General features: G+C 44.2%; 1 protein-coding gene and 1 long non-coding RNA gene across 8 annotated transcripts in view; both read left to right on the forward strand.

Moving 5' to 3' along the window:
• The window catches only part of LOC127614931 (uncharacterized), a 276,974-nt gene that overhangs the window by 67,012 nt on the left and 195,666 nt on the right, over positions 1-14,296 (forward strand). The gene's annotated exons all lie outside the window — the stretch shown is intronic.
• Positions 1-14,296, forward strand: part of esrrb (estrogen-related receptor beta) — a 49,624-nt gene that overhangs the window by 25,519 nt on the left and 9,809 nt on the right. For 5 of the 7 annotated variants that reach the window (XM_052086378.1, XM_052086372.1, XM_052086373.1 and 2 more), the window contains 2 exons: positions 6,322-6,504; positions 6,774-6,935. In XM_052086378.1, coding sequence (XP_051942338.1) covers positions 6,322-6,504; positions 6,774-6,935 — 345 coding nt within the window. The remainder of the gene's footprint in view (positions 1-6,321; positions 6,505-6,773; positions 6,936-14,296) is intronic. The other 2 variants (XM_052086375.1, XM_052086376.1) reach the window with 1 other exon arrangement.

Raw genomic sequence — 14,296 nt, forward strand, 5'->3', positions numbered from 1 at the left:
AAGAGTACTGTCACATAATACCAATCCAACAAACAATACCTCCGGTGGCATTTGGCTGCATTTTTCCAGGCAGTCACATGACAAAGACCACAACAGCGCACAAAAGCAAAGTGTTCACGGGGACCAATTTTATGTGAAATTTGGCTAAAAAATAAAATCGAGGAAGAAATGCAAGTTGTGTTCAGAAGAAATAGAGCACCCTTGTTACACGTTCAGCCAATGTTTACCTTGCAGACTATGAACAAGTAAAGCCTTTACAATTGTTATCTGTCAGCCTAACTGTTTCTGTCCTATGTGTTGTGTTGTTATTTTTGACTTCAAAATGGCGCCGCGAGAGTGGCTGCCTTTCCAGCAGCTCCTATTTTTTTGTTGTTCTACTTCTTCCTTTCATAACTTTGCTGCTGTGAATCTGGAATTTCTCCATTGTGAGACTAATAAAGGTTTTCTTTTTTCTTCTTCTAAAAATGGCAACATTTAGGCCTCTACTCCACTTCGTACTTGATGTTGAATTTTGCTATGTAATCTCTCCCTTATGAGCCTATTGTTTATTTCCCCAATTTCAAACAAAGAAAGTTAAGACCATTTATTGTGGCTGAATTTGCCTTCATTTTAAACATTGTTTTACTTATGTATTATTTTGCAAGTAATTTAACAGGATTTTTTTAGGATGATATCTAAATGAGTAAATTCCCATTTTATATTTTGTCTATTAGAAGTTAGTTATTAGTTATCAGTAAGATTAATTTAAATTAATCCTATTCCTATTTGAGTACAATATTTGTCTCCTATACCCAAGGGTGGAAAGGAAGGCGGTTTCAGCAATTTAATTTAAGGAGACCTGCTCAGAGCCTTTGTTGAGTAGCTGTACTTTTGCTCCCACTGTATAAAGGAGGAAGTGATCAATAGAAGAATTAAATGTCAGGGGCAACAGGTTTTCCTCTGATCAATGAAAACGGGTCAGAGCTTAGAGCAAGGGAGAAGACAAGATACTATTGAGAGATTATATTGACATCGTTCAGTGACAGTTGCTCTTTGTACCAACTTCCTCTCACTCTCGCTTACTCACATACAAATGCCAATACGTACCAGGTCGTAATGTTGCCATGATAGCAAATCAACGTAGTACCTTGATACCGACACTAAAATAAAAGCATGGCAAAAAAATTTAAAAATAGTAAAACACAGTGCAATGAAAGCTGATAGCTACACAACTTCAAATTGTATTTATATTAAATGAAAACATTCCATTTCAAGATGCAATTAAAATATTTTGGATAAAATTGAGAAATGCTTTTAAAAACGTTTTGAAACACTTGAGAAAAATTGACATTCAACATTTAAAAAAAAAAAAACTACTGAACATTTTGTATACTGTGAATCCAGCACGGTAAAAGTCATGGTCCACCAAAAGTTGATTGTTCAAGCAATGTTATCATAATCATATATATATAGAAGGCGACTAAGTTTAGTATCATACTTCCACCAAGGCTAAATTAGTGGAAAAAAAGCAAAAGCCCATCGGGGTTTATCTTTGGGTGTGTTAGTCTGCTACCAAACACATAAATGGACAATTTCCCGGAGGATGAACAACAAATGATTTGGGGGCTTGGGGAGGGTTTGACTGAAACCATTATGACTCTAACATCCAAACATTATCCAACCGCTTGCTATCTGTACCCTAATTCAAATTCATAGCAAAATATGTGTTTATTTAATCACAAATCACGAAATACAAGTGTGTGGCCAGGCCTATGTGCTATATTTGGCTTAATAAACAATGCCTTGTCAAATGGAACTGATCACAAAATAATTTACCCCCATTTGACGTGAAAGGCTTGAAGGGTCACAAATTAACCTGTAGCACTTTGAATTTATGAAATAATTCAGCACGCACGGCATCCTCTTTTGCTCATCACAGGTAGCTTTAGAACACAAATGGTCTTCCGAGTTCGTTCAGCGTGCCTTGCATGTTGGACATGAAGGAAAAATCAGTCCAGACAACACTCTGTGGGCCATCTTTCTTTCTGAGGAGTTTAATTTCTGTAATAGTGTGAGAGTTTGGAGCCAAGTCTGTCTGCCTGTTTCTGTACAGTATTTGACTTTGGCACCAACATGCTGAGGATCCGTCCTACTGAATGAAAGGTCTCTTTTTTCATGCCTCGCGCAAGTCTAGCAGAAAATTGAATCTTCTTTTGGTATTTTCCTAGGTGTGCACAGGTATGAGGGGGCATTTTCGCAATTGTGCAGTGTTGTTGGATAGAAGCAACTGACAAGAGGCCATTCGAAGTGGCTCCCCTCATTTCCTTAAATATCAGGGAAGTTAAGACTCACAGTGTTTGACATTGATAGAGCAGAAATTGACTCGCGAGGGCCCGTGCATGAGATTGTCATGCACAAAGGACACTCATACAAGAAAACTGCAAGACCTCCACTTGCGGATGAGGTATTCCATTCTGTATGTGACAGGACATTTGGAGACTGCTTTGCACCCCCTGAATGCGCGTCGGTATGTGAAGCGTCTCTGCTGGTGTACAATCCAACATCGACACCGTGTATTTTGTGCGCACAGTTGCACAGAACAACCAAGAAACATATGTATTGTTTTATATCATGGGTGTCAAACTCATTTTTGTCGCGGGCCACATTGTAGTTATGGTTTCCCTTGGAGGGCCGTTATGAATTTTGGTAAACCATATAAATGTTTGATCCCCTCCACATATTGCATACAGAAGGCAAAACAAATGGATGAGTAACTCGTTTCAAAAACAGAAGTCAAGAATAATGACTGTTATTGCGGATAACAGATGACAATTTGAAATTTTGGTTCAGACCTTAGCAAGCATCATGGAGCAGATTTGGCCCCCGGGCCTTGACTTTGACACGTGTGTTTTATATGATCAAAATTACAAGAAGACATTTTAGCACTTTGGTCATTACAAAAGGAAATTGGGGACAATACCACTAATGAGAGGCAGAAATTTCAGCACAAAAATCGTACAAATACAATGTGTGGGTCGATAAAAATGTTAATAGTACATAAAGTAACTTGCTTGACCATAAATGTTTAGAAAGTTGACCCAGATTTATGCATTAAAATCTTTAATGCATGTGACATAACTGAGTGTAGTTGAGTCATTCATCAGCTGCATAAATGAAAAATATGAGTTTCGGTAACAATAATTTAACAATTTTTAGTTATTAATGGGCTGACTTATTAATGGGCTGACTTATTAATGCACAATATTTTCATTTTTACTGCTATTGTATTAATGTAACGTGTGTTAAGTACCAGTCAGTAATTTCAGTCAGCGGTAGGGGCAAGGATGTCAGCACACCAGGGAACGTCGAGCTAACCTGTAAATGGACTACGTGACAAGGGTGTCAGTGTGGCAGCCCCTTGGGTCTGAATATGTGGCGGGGTCAGTTTGCTTCCTTCTCTCATCACCGCGCGTGATTAAAAATGCTGCAGCACTCGGACGAGCATGCAGCGCTGGCATCGGGGGCCCTTGGAAATAGTGCTGACGGCAGTTTAGCAGGGCGGCTTCCTTGAAAGGCGATGTTCACCATGCCTTGCCATGTGGCCTTCTGATTTTCCCAGCTAAAATAGCTTCTGCCTAAGCCCCGCTTGGCATTGCCAACCATCCCAGACATCCTGACACTTTCCCCAGGGAGAGAGACACAGAACAGGTGAGCGACTCAAAATAAGGGCCCCTATCATGGCCGTCCACGCAAAGTGAGTGAAGACAGGCTCTTTTGTAGGAGTGTGCTTGGAAGGGGATTATTATTGTTTTTGGAGAGAAAGAGGAGCCGCAGGTCAGCTGGCCCCCGCCCCCATCCCAAATCCTGTGCTAATCCGTGCACAAATGCCGGCCGCCTTGGCCAAAAGCCCTCTCCCCCAGCACCCCGCTTTGAAGAGATGATACCCGCGCTCAACCTCTGCTCGCCTCGCTCCGCTGTGTGGCGGGCCATAAAAGAGTGAGATGACTTTAGATGAGGTGGCAGTTAAACCTCTTCGCACATTTATAACACACCTACTGTTTACTATGGAGAGAGCTCAGCAGCGTCAGACCACTTACAGCTGAGGGCCACCAAGGGGACATATGAAGCTCTCTAAGGCCCCTATCATGTCCTGTCATAGTGCCTGGCAGTGGGAGTGACTGAGTCTGGCCGAGCTGCTTTTAATGGTCCCGCTCCTCTCCGGGTCCCATCTCTGACCCTCTTGGACAGTAAAATGAGGCTGGATTGTGCCAAGTTTTAATTCCTGTCAGCATCTGTTAATTATGACCAGGGCTGTTCTAATTAAAAGAGGCACCCACCAAACTTCAAATGCTGGCGTTGCACCCACCGGCTGACATAGCCACATGACTCAACTGGTCGAAAGGATCATAGAGAAACGGGAGTGCAGCCATCTGGCAGCGTTCGAGTTCATCGGGTGAGCCGCAAGAAACTGTAGAAAGTGGTGACATCACATTGGACCATGAGAGGAATTTTCCATGGCTGCGGCATTGGCTGTAATGAACAGTGGCAAGCGGAGTTTTATATATACATATATATACCTGTATAGATAATAAGTCATAGGCATAGTCAGAGATGGAATGCTAAAAAAAGTGTTTCTTAACTGGAGTAGCGTTAAAAGAAAGCTGTCATGTAAAGTGCAGGTATAGTTGCCATCAGATTATTCCCTGTGTCTTGCTGGGAAGGATCAGTCTCTGTTGGGAATTGGGGGTAATTAGGTTAGTGGGTTGTCAGTGTCAGGAAATTGAAAGACAATCCTAATCAGATTTGTGTTCCTAGGGAGTCAAATAATTTATATAAGTGGAAGAAATCTCTATTTTACAGTTAGATGATAATACACTTTATGGCCCCACCCATGCGGGGTAGCTGTCAGCTATGGCAATATGATAAAAAAGGAAGAAAATCAAGAATGTATTTTGCATAAATTCTCCCTTGTATCCCTTTTTGGTAAATGGCACTCTTGTTTTACATCACCTGGTGTTCCATTTCGGACATACACGGTATGACTGCCAATTGCCGTCCATGGGACACATCCAAACTCATCCTCTCCAAGAGCATTTGCTGATGGGCAAATTGTATTAGGCTCATTTGCAGTGGCCACACAATGCCCAGGATTGACACTGTCCTCCCTGTTATAAAGTGATGAAATCATCAAGGAAGTGCTTGGGCTTGTGGTGTTGTTTGCTCAGAGGACGTAGCGGGCTGACAAATTAACTCTCCCCCCCCCCCCCCCCCCCCACCGCGCATTTCATTGAGCCTCTTCTCGTCCACCCTTTAAGTATTAAATTTGTTTGGAGGTTGCTTTATGCATACGAGGTAAATTGAAGGGATTTTCCCTCTTGACAGGATTAAGATATCAGGCTGGATGGAAGCAGTGACATACCTGTACAAATATGGGGATGCGGGATAAAGGTTTGCATACATTTGCATTGAATAAGTGAATACCTGCCTGGTCATATCAAATAAATAGAACGGCGTAGATTAAGTATGTTAACTATGGAGAAAATGAATAGAATAGAAAAGACATCCAAATAGAAACATTCTTATCAAATAATGAGATAATAAATAACTTATGTTATGATGAGGCAGGCTTGACATTTACAGTATCGGTGTGGAACCCGGACCCCTAGGTGTGGTTGTGGGTGATAAGGCGCCGTTGCTGCTCTTCTGAAAGAGGGGTGAAATAAGGGTCTTTTATGAGGAAGCAATACCTAGTTATCAGTGTGGAGTATGACAGCGGATGTTTTGTTCACTGTGCGCAAGAGGTGGAAACAACACAGCAGCAACTCATTGGCCGCTCCCGTTTCTTTTACCGGATCTTAAGGACCACACACACACACACACACACACACACACACACCAGAGCTCTCACTCATGCACAAACAAGTAAAGGACCAATTAGTATGCAGTCGGCGTCACACAAAAGCTAAATAATTAGAGGACCAGTCTGTGAGATCATTGACCCCGTGTTAAATATTCATATGTTTAGACGTGCTCTGGGCTCAGTTGTGTCACAGTAGACCAGCCAGGCATGGACCACATATGGGAGGACAGCCTTTCCTCTGACATATTCACACACAAACTGACATGCTTGCTTGTACAGGGCCTCGTGCAGTCATTTAATGTTTATTTAGAAGCTCGAGCCCAATCAATCCCTCAATGCCTTATACTGACTTTTAAATATTGTCCTACCTGGCTCGTGTAACCTTTACCATACAACTTTTTTTTTTCCAACCAATATTTTCTGTGAATGTGCTTGATGCTGATTGCCTCCATTTTGTGTACTTCTCAATTCGTCCTCTATAGGGGTACGCTTGGACCGAGTTCGAGGGGGCAGACAAAAGTACAAGAGGAGGTTGGACACTGAAAACAACCCATACCTGGGTTTGGCGCTCCCCCCTCCTACCAAAAAGCCCCGTGAGTACAGCCCCGTCACTAGCCCATTGTCTCCCATCTCCGTCGCGCCTCCTCTGCCGGGCAAGCATTCAGGTAAAGGTTAAGGGAAATGTGAGGCTCAATAACATTACCCCCATCTGTTTTATATTTGGGCAAGTCTGTGGGCTGGGATTATTCAGGAGCTCTCAGAAAAGAGTGTCCCATATTTGCACACAGATATCGATTATGTTGCAAAAGAGATTTTATAGCCTTCATTGGACTCCATACAAAAGCTATCCAAAGGATTTGTTTCACGTCATGGAGATTTTTTTAATAACATCTATTTTGCTTTGTCTGCCCTCCTTTTTCTCCTCTAACCTCAGTCACAAAGATAGTATCTCACCTTTTGGTGGCAGAGCCAGAGAAAATCTACGCCATGCCTGACCCCACCATGCCGGAGAGCGACATCAAGGCTCTTACCACACTGTGCGACCTGGCTGATCGCGAGCTGGTCGTCATCATCGGCTGGGCCAAGCACATCCCAGGTATCATCTTTTGTTTCCGCTATTTAACTACACTGCGCTGCCTGACGTTTTTCCGATCGTCTTTCTCTGCTCTTTTTGATGCTTTGCGGATATAATGCGCACGCACATTCTCACCCATAACGAATGACAGAAGCTCACAATGCCACAGGGCGTGTGGCATGGAGGGGGTGCGAAATGGACAGAGCTGTGCAAGAAACAAATCAATAGAGTGCATCTAAAATCCTGACACTGAATGGAGAGGGGAACACACTGACCTGCTTTCAATGCGTGCTATGATGACAAGGGAGAGTAAAGTTGGAGTCTTGCCCACTCAAAACAAAACATCATGTCACATGCAGACCCCTACATATGCACACGTGAACGCCCACTTAGCAATGGCGCGCATACTCGTTGAATTATTGATGGGTATAATCGTGTTTCCTCCTCGGCCCATACACATTCTGATATACGAGGTGTTAGGTTAGAAGAGCCTGTTTGCTGAATTAAGGGCACAGTGCACCTCACGTCAGCAGAGATGTTGCTTCCTCTGGGAGTTGTGCTCTGATTTTGACAAAGAGCACATTGTTTAGCCCCCCCCCTTTTTTTTTTGCCACCAAGGCAGTTTCTTCTTGATCTTGAACTTGGCCCCCATAACTCTATAACACCACTACGGTGTTTTAGAGGGGGTAAAAAGACGAAATAAATGTATGCTTCTCTGCCACTTCCATAACCTCTTCTTAGTTGCACAACTCAAACAAGCACAGCACTGACGTATGCCGTACACTTCCTGCCCCGCTCAAACACGTGCTGTGATGCATTAGATCGAATGAGGTGAAGAGAGACCATTTCAATCGCAATACATTTCTTTTCATCCAAGTCAAGTCAGCAAAACCAGGTGCATTTTGTGCTGAAAAGGTCTCCGGGTACTTCTAAGAAGGTAGGGTTTTAATCAGGTCCAGATCTGAGATTAAGGAGATTAGCAGTGTCTATGCTCATGGCCCCTGGCCTCACCTGTGGCCCGTTATGCATCTCAACTGTTTAGATAACTCACCACGCACCGTGCACGGTCAGCAGACTGAGTGTTTAACCAAGAAGCTTACTCAGGACTGGAACTCAGGTGACCCGGTGACACACACTCTCATTGTCCAATTCCCAAAAGTTGCCGCTAAACTTAAACCCGCATCATAGCGCCACCTTCAAACAATAATGGCCTAAGTCACTGATTTAGTATTTTATAAAAACACGAAAAAAACGTTCCGACTACCGATTATGATATATTTCACATGACGGTCTTAAAAGTGTGTTGTGATAATCAGATTATACTCACTCATATTGCGCGTTGCATGAATGCATAATGGTAATGGGATTTGTGTCATTCCAAATGCGGCGGTAATGATCATTTAACCCTAAACCTAATACAGTAAGCCAGAGTGTCTTCTCCGAAACAAGGTACAGTACCTGCAGTATTATGGTATCTTAAATAGATTATGCTCATCTGCTTTCAAACAACTGGCTTACTCCTGTTTTATATGGGCTTGCTTGTAACAGTATCTATCATTATTTACACACAAGTTGGCAAAATACAGATGACTGGTAGCTGAGTGCTTTGTCTGCCACATTGGTGGCGTCTGTATTAGCACAGTGGGTGTCCTCTGGCCATGAAATAGCAGCATAATTGAGTTGTACATGGCTGAACCTGATCAGAGACGGTTCAGTGGTTTTGCCACTCCATGCTCTAACTCTCCATGCACCAAAGCAACCCCAGGGTAGTGTACCATGCGTTTGCAGTGAGCTGCGGGACAAAAAAGAAGAAGAAAAAAAAAAGAAAGGGGGGCATGTGGGTGATTGCATTCTGATAGATTTCTGACGCCGTAGGCAATGGAATTAAAAAGATTAACAGTTCATTATGAACTAGACCACATTGATTAGACCACTGACAGATGGGCCAATAACTAAAGTCCAAATGTAACAATTTAAAACTCATGAAACCGGGTACTCAGCCTTTCCAACAGTATTTATTTTATTTTTTTATGTTGAATTAAGCATGTTTAATGTGCAGCAGAAGAGAGGATATACACATTTTATAATGAGGTTATATATTACCTTTTCCTGCACTGTAACAACACTTCTTTTTAAGATACTATTATTTGTTTTCAAATTTTTGAACGGCCTCGCCCCACTTTACCTCTCTGTGCTCCTCCGCCCCTAAACACCTGTTAGTGAGAGTGTGGGTGGAATGTTTTTTTCTGTTTTGTTTTACTTTAACACAGAGATCAATGTGCATTTAAAGTCTCATTTCTATCAGCTAAGCACAACACGATGCAATATTGGAGCAGGGTGCAATCGAGAAGCACATCACCATTCGGCGTGTATTTGATTAACTGATAATCACTGTGGATATTCTTGTCACGAGTGTCACGGCTTCAAACACCACCACGCAAAAGAGTGTAACGCGGCTGTTGCCTATGGGTGACAGGGTCATTAGTAGCAGTGTTTGGGAGGTGGGGGGGAGGGATGCTGACAGATGGCTACTTGCTCCTATAGGTGCTAACAACCTTTGACATACATAGTCGTCCACTAGCCACACGTCTTGTCCCCTTGCATCCCATAAAGCTGCATTTCACATTGTCCAGGAGGTTTAATGTAGCTGAGTACTCGGTATATTGGCAGCCACAGTGAGGTGGAAGCTGTTTACTACTTTGACATTGCCGTCTTCTTCAGGAGTGACGGGAGGTGATAGTGACGCCCCCCACACACACACACACACCTCACTCCACCCACCTCCAAGTTCCACCCTGAATTCTTTCCCACCCACAGTGGGAATGTCATGTGCTCATATGTAAAAGCCGCGATGCATGCAACATATACAGAAGGGTCTTGTTGTTTGGTGTTTGCCGATTCCCAACCGAGCTTCTGCGGCTGGAGTGTTTTCAGCCGGGAATTCACAGAAGGCTCAAAGGCCAAGCAAACATTGACACTCTGCTGCAGCCGCTGCCTTGTTCCTACACAATAAAATCTATTTTTGATCCAGTATATGAACCACACAATTATATATTGATGCATCAGGTTGATATTGCCTGAAAAAATATTTTCCTCCTCAAACAGCATTTAACCCTTTCAGGGACAGCGGCTACTACAGTGGACACCTGACCATGTTATTAGATTATAGGATGCATGAAAGGGTTATTAATTGCATGTTCATATAAGAATGACAAAAAATTCTAATGATTCGGTCCTGCGTCCTGCTCTACTGGATGTCAGCTCATCAGCTCTTCATTTGACTGGCAGGCATCTGGCATGTTAGTTGTTAACATGCAGACAACAGAGATGTCGTTTTATAAGTTGTCGTATCAGCGTCAGCCCTCCACCAAGACTAAACACCAATCCCCCCCACCCCACCCCCAAGGCTCTTGTTTTCTCTTTGCCATTAAATTGTGAAATCTACTTACGGAGTTGCCAGCCTGATCCCACTCAAGCTTCGTAATCTCCTTGTAATAGAGTGTGAATACTGGCCAGCAATAAATCAGCACCTCATCAGTTCACTTTATTAAATATAGACATCTACAGACGGCTCTTAGTATATTCAATTTACCCTCTGACGTAAGCTTCTACACAGGAGATAAAGATAGATTGAGCAATCAGGTGCATGCTGAGGGCTGAACCTGAACAGGAAAAGGGCTGGTGGAAGGTGGAGAAGCTACAGGGAGATTGAGATGGGACACAGCGTATCAGAGGCAGGCAGACAGTGAGGAGGGTCTAGCGCCAGGATGGGGAGGTCTGCCAGGTGGAATGGGGGAGGGGTTTGTTGAGTGGTTTCTGTCACACATAAGCAGGTGCACTCCCCCATCATAATGACAACTGGAAAATATTAACGTTGATATCACACAGCGCATGTTTTATATCTCCATCCGTGCAAACCTCACAGTTGAAAGTCAATACTTGGGACTGTTTTACCTCAAATGGTGGTTTCCGCTCTGATAGACGTGTGACCCAATTCTATCATCCACTTGAACAGATACAGTAGCGTGCCATGAAAAAGTATTTGCCCTCTTTTCAAATTCTTCCTTTTTTATATCGTTTCCCCATTCTAATTTTAGGATCATTCAGTGTAAAACTAAAATGCAGTCAGAAATCCCTGTGATGGTGGCGGTATGCCTTTAAGAGACCATCAACACCGCTTCCCCCCTCATTAGGCTTTGCCACTCCATGTCTGCAGAGATAAATGATGTGTAATTATGACAATGATTAAAAGCTTTTTTTTGGGGGGGGGGGGGGGCGCTGACAGCAATATCTGATGTTGGGATTGAACAGTGGAACCCCGGGGAATACTTAAAGTTTTTCAATTTTGGGGTCAGTAGGTCATGGGGTGCAGACTAAAACAAGGGGATTACTGTATTGAACATGATTCATTGTAAATTTCCCCAGTGTGGGACAAATAAAGGATATCTTAATCTTAACCCAATAATGTGGACGGCCCGGCAAAATAATCAACTATAAGATTAGCGTTACAGAATGTTGGGGGCCGGTGAAAGAAAAGTCTGTGTGCCTTTGTGCAGACCAGCAATAGAATTTAATAAGCTTTTGGAAAATGCTACGCTTGTTCTTTTTACTATTGATCAATCAACTCACACTAAACAAACTTAAGTGGCGGCGTGGTGGTCAAGTGGTTAGCGTGTCGACCTCACAGTGCAGAGGTTGTGGCTTTGATCCCGGCTCCGACCTTCCTGTGTGGACCTTGCATATTCTCCGTGCCTGTGTGGATTTTCTCCGGGTGCTCCAGTTTCCTCTCACATTCCAAAAACATACATGGCAGGCTGATTGAACACTCTAAATTGTCCCTAGGTGTGAGTCTCTGTGTGCCTTGCGGTTGGCTGGCAACCGGTCGGTTAAGGGTATTCCCCGCCTACTGCCCGAAGACAGCTGGGATAGGCTCTAGCGTGCGCCGCGACCCTTGTGAGGATAAAAGCGGATCAGAAAATGGATGGATGGAACCCAATCATATTCACGGGGTACTGGTCAAATCACCCATTCCTTGATGGGATAATGGGATGGTTATCGTCTTGAATGAAGGTAGAAAGCTGGCATCAATCGCATCCAATATGGTTAGAGCTTTCGTGTGTCGGGAATGCTTGTTGAACATTTACGCGTGTCCACTGGAGGTAAAATTATCCGTGTCAACCGCCACATTTTATTACCAGGTTGCTATTGATCCAGATGTTGCCATGTTAATTCAAGAAGAATTATGGTTCACACTCTCGTATGATCATTGCTACTGGTTATACATCTTTCGCCGCACTCTGGCAGATCAGAGTTGGGCTTTTTTTTTTCCCCCTTTAAGCGTCATCTGAAATGGCAAGCTTTGATATAAGCTAAGCGTCTCGCAGCAGGATCCCTCAGTTCAGTTGGAGGGTATACCGTAGTGGTGAAAAAAAATGATGTGCAGAACGGCTGGGGCCCAGTTAGAGGCAGTTTGACTCCAACTAGAGCCCAGAGAGCACTTGCCTTGGCCGAGGTGAGATTGCTGCCGGGCACAAGTCTTCAGGGCCTGCTTGTCCTTCTGATAGCTGGCTATGATAGATCCGCCTGCGTCCAGCCACAATGACTGTCTATCTCCGTCTCCGCCCCCCCCCCCCACCCCCTACTCGCCCAACCTGCTCTCTGGTCCCCTTTCACTTTATGCTCTCACTCCTTTTCCCTCGTCCTTATCTGCCTCCTCTCTACCCTGTATCTTCTCCTCTCTTTTATCCTCCAATTCACTCCCTTTCTCTGCTGCCGTTTTTTTCCCTCTCCGCTCCCTCGCTCGCTCCTCTCTGTTGTCTGATTGAGGGTGAGTTACGAGGGGGCTGCAGCTGGAGGGGGGCCACCATGCCTCGTAATTACATCTCTTTTTATTACCCGCGCTAATGGCCCTCGGGGAGAGGGAAACAATAATAAATTAATAGAATATGAACTCCAGCTCAACAGAAATCTCTAGCATTTCATTTTTGGGCCATCCAGTCGTCTGATTAATCTCTGAGAGGTTCGAGATGGCCGTCTGTGAGTTTTGCCTGCCCCCTCCTGTTGAGAGCCCACCGGCGAGATAAAAGCAGCGATGATGGTTTTGGCTTCTGTCGATGCTGCTCTTATCCTTCAGCCTTTTGAGCAAAGATGCAGTTTAACTCTGTCAGCTTGCAGACCTTAAAAAACTCGATGGAAGCGAATATGTCAGTGGCAGTCATGAACACGCGTTACATCCTGTAATCTTCCAAATGAAAATCCATTTCGGAGCTAAATGCACAAGATAAAGCTGCGCTTTGTTATTACCATTATTATTTTGGGCGATGCGGGACGCTAAAATGCACTCAGCGGTGGAGTGGAAAAGGGCCTTCAAGTGTGCAGACAGGCCTCTCTGATTTGGTCAATATCGTGTCATGTTTGGTCAAACCCCACCATTGGCCGTTGACTGGAAATGAAGATGTAAATATTGATATTTCATTAGAGGAAATCGCCTACTCCGGCGGCACTTAACCGGGCCACCTTCACAGCACGGCGGCCGGAGCGCATTGTGACCTGTGGAGTCGGGAAGTCACTTCATTACTCGATTAAATTGAGTGGAAAAAGGGAAGGCAACGACACGGAGATCCCATTTGGAGCGATAATTTCAGCCCTGAAGAGAAGGGATGGAGCAGCGGGGGGAAACACCGCCTCTCCATCGCACAACAGCGGATTAAATTTAAGGACTTTTAGCGTCAAAGGTAATTGTAGGCTGCTGGGCTGTGTGCGTATGGCTGAGGGCTGTGGCGCTGTATCAGAGCAACTCTAAAGCCTCTTCAGCAAGACCCGGACGAGGCCTTCAGCACGAGCTGTCACATTGGGAGCGCCGCTTTAGTTCCGCTTCAGCCCTCTTTGCCATTAAAAGCCTCCACAGAGCTTTGCCAGTGATTGCGATGCCAACCTGATGTGGCAATCAAGAAGGCGCCCGTGCTCGGATGACAGTTTCACTCTGGCCAGTCCGCATTCTGTCCAACTTAATGGGCACGTATGCAGACAAGGAAATAACACGACCAGCCGTTTGAACATTCACCCCAAGTATGTTTAATGGCGTAGACTTTTGCAAACTATGCTTTATTGCGCCCACTGATAATAGTGACGCGCTTTGAGTGCTTTCGGCAGTTGTTTGTGTGGTCCAAATTCTCCAGCCTTCTGACCAGTCCTGCCGGACTGTTCGCACTCTATTCTACCGACTATTGATTCCCCTTCAAAATGTGAAGGCCCGCACATTCTGATCACAATCTCTTAATTAATGTATCCTGCAGCTCTCCCCCTGCAGTGGTCATCACCACGATAAGGGGAATTGAACAGAGGTACCATTTTGCCGGGTTCTGGTTCCTTTTTCTGCTGCT

Source organism: Hippocampus zosterae, chromosome 14 (genome assembly GCF_025434085.1).
Source record: "Hippocampus zosterae strain Florida chromosome 14, ASM2543408v3, whole genome shotgun sequence".
In the NCBI taxonomy this organism is placed as follows: Eukaryota; Metazoa; Chordata; class Actinopteri; order Syngnathiformes; family Syngnathidae; genus Hippocampus; species Hippocampus zosterae.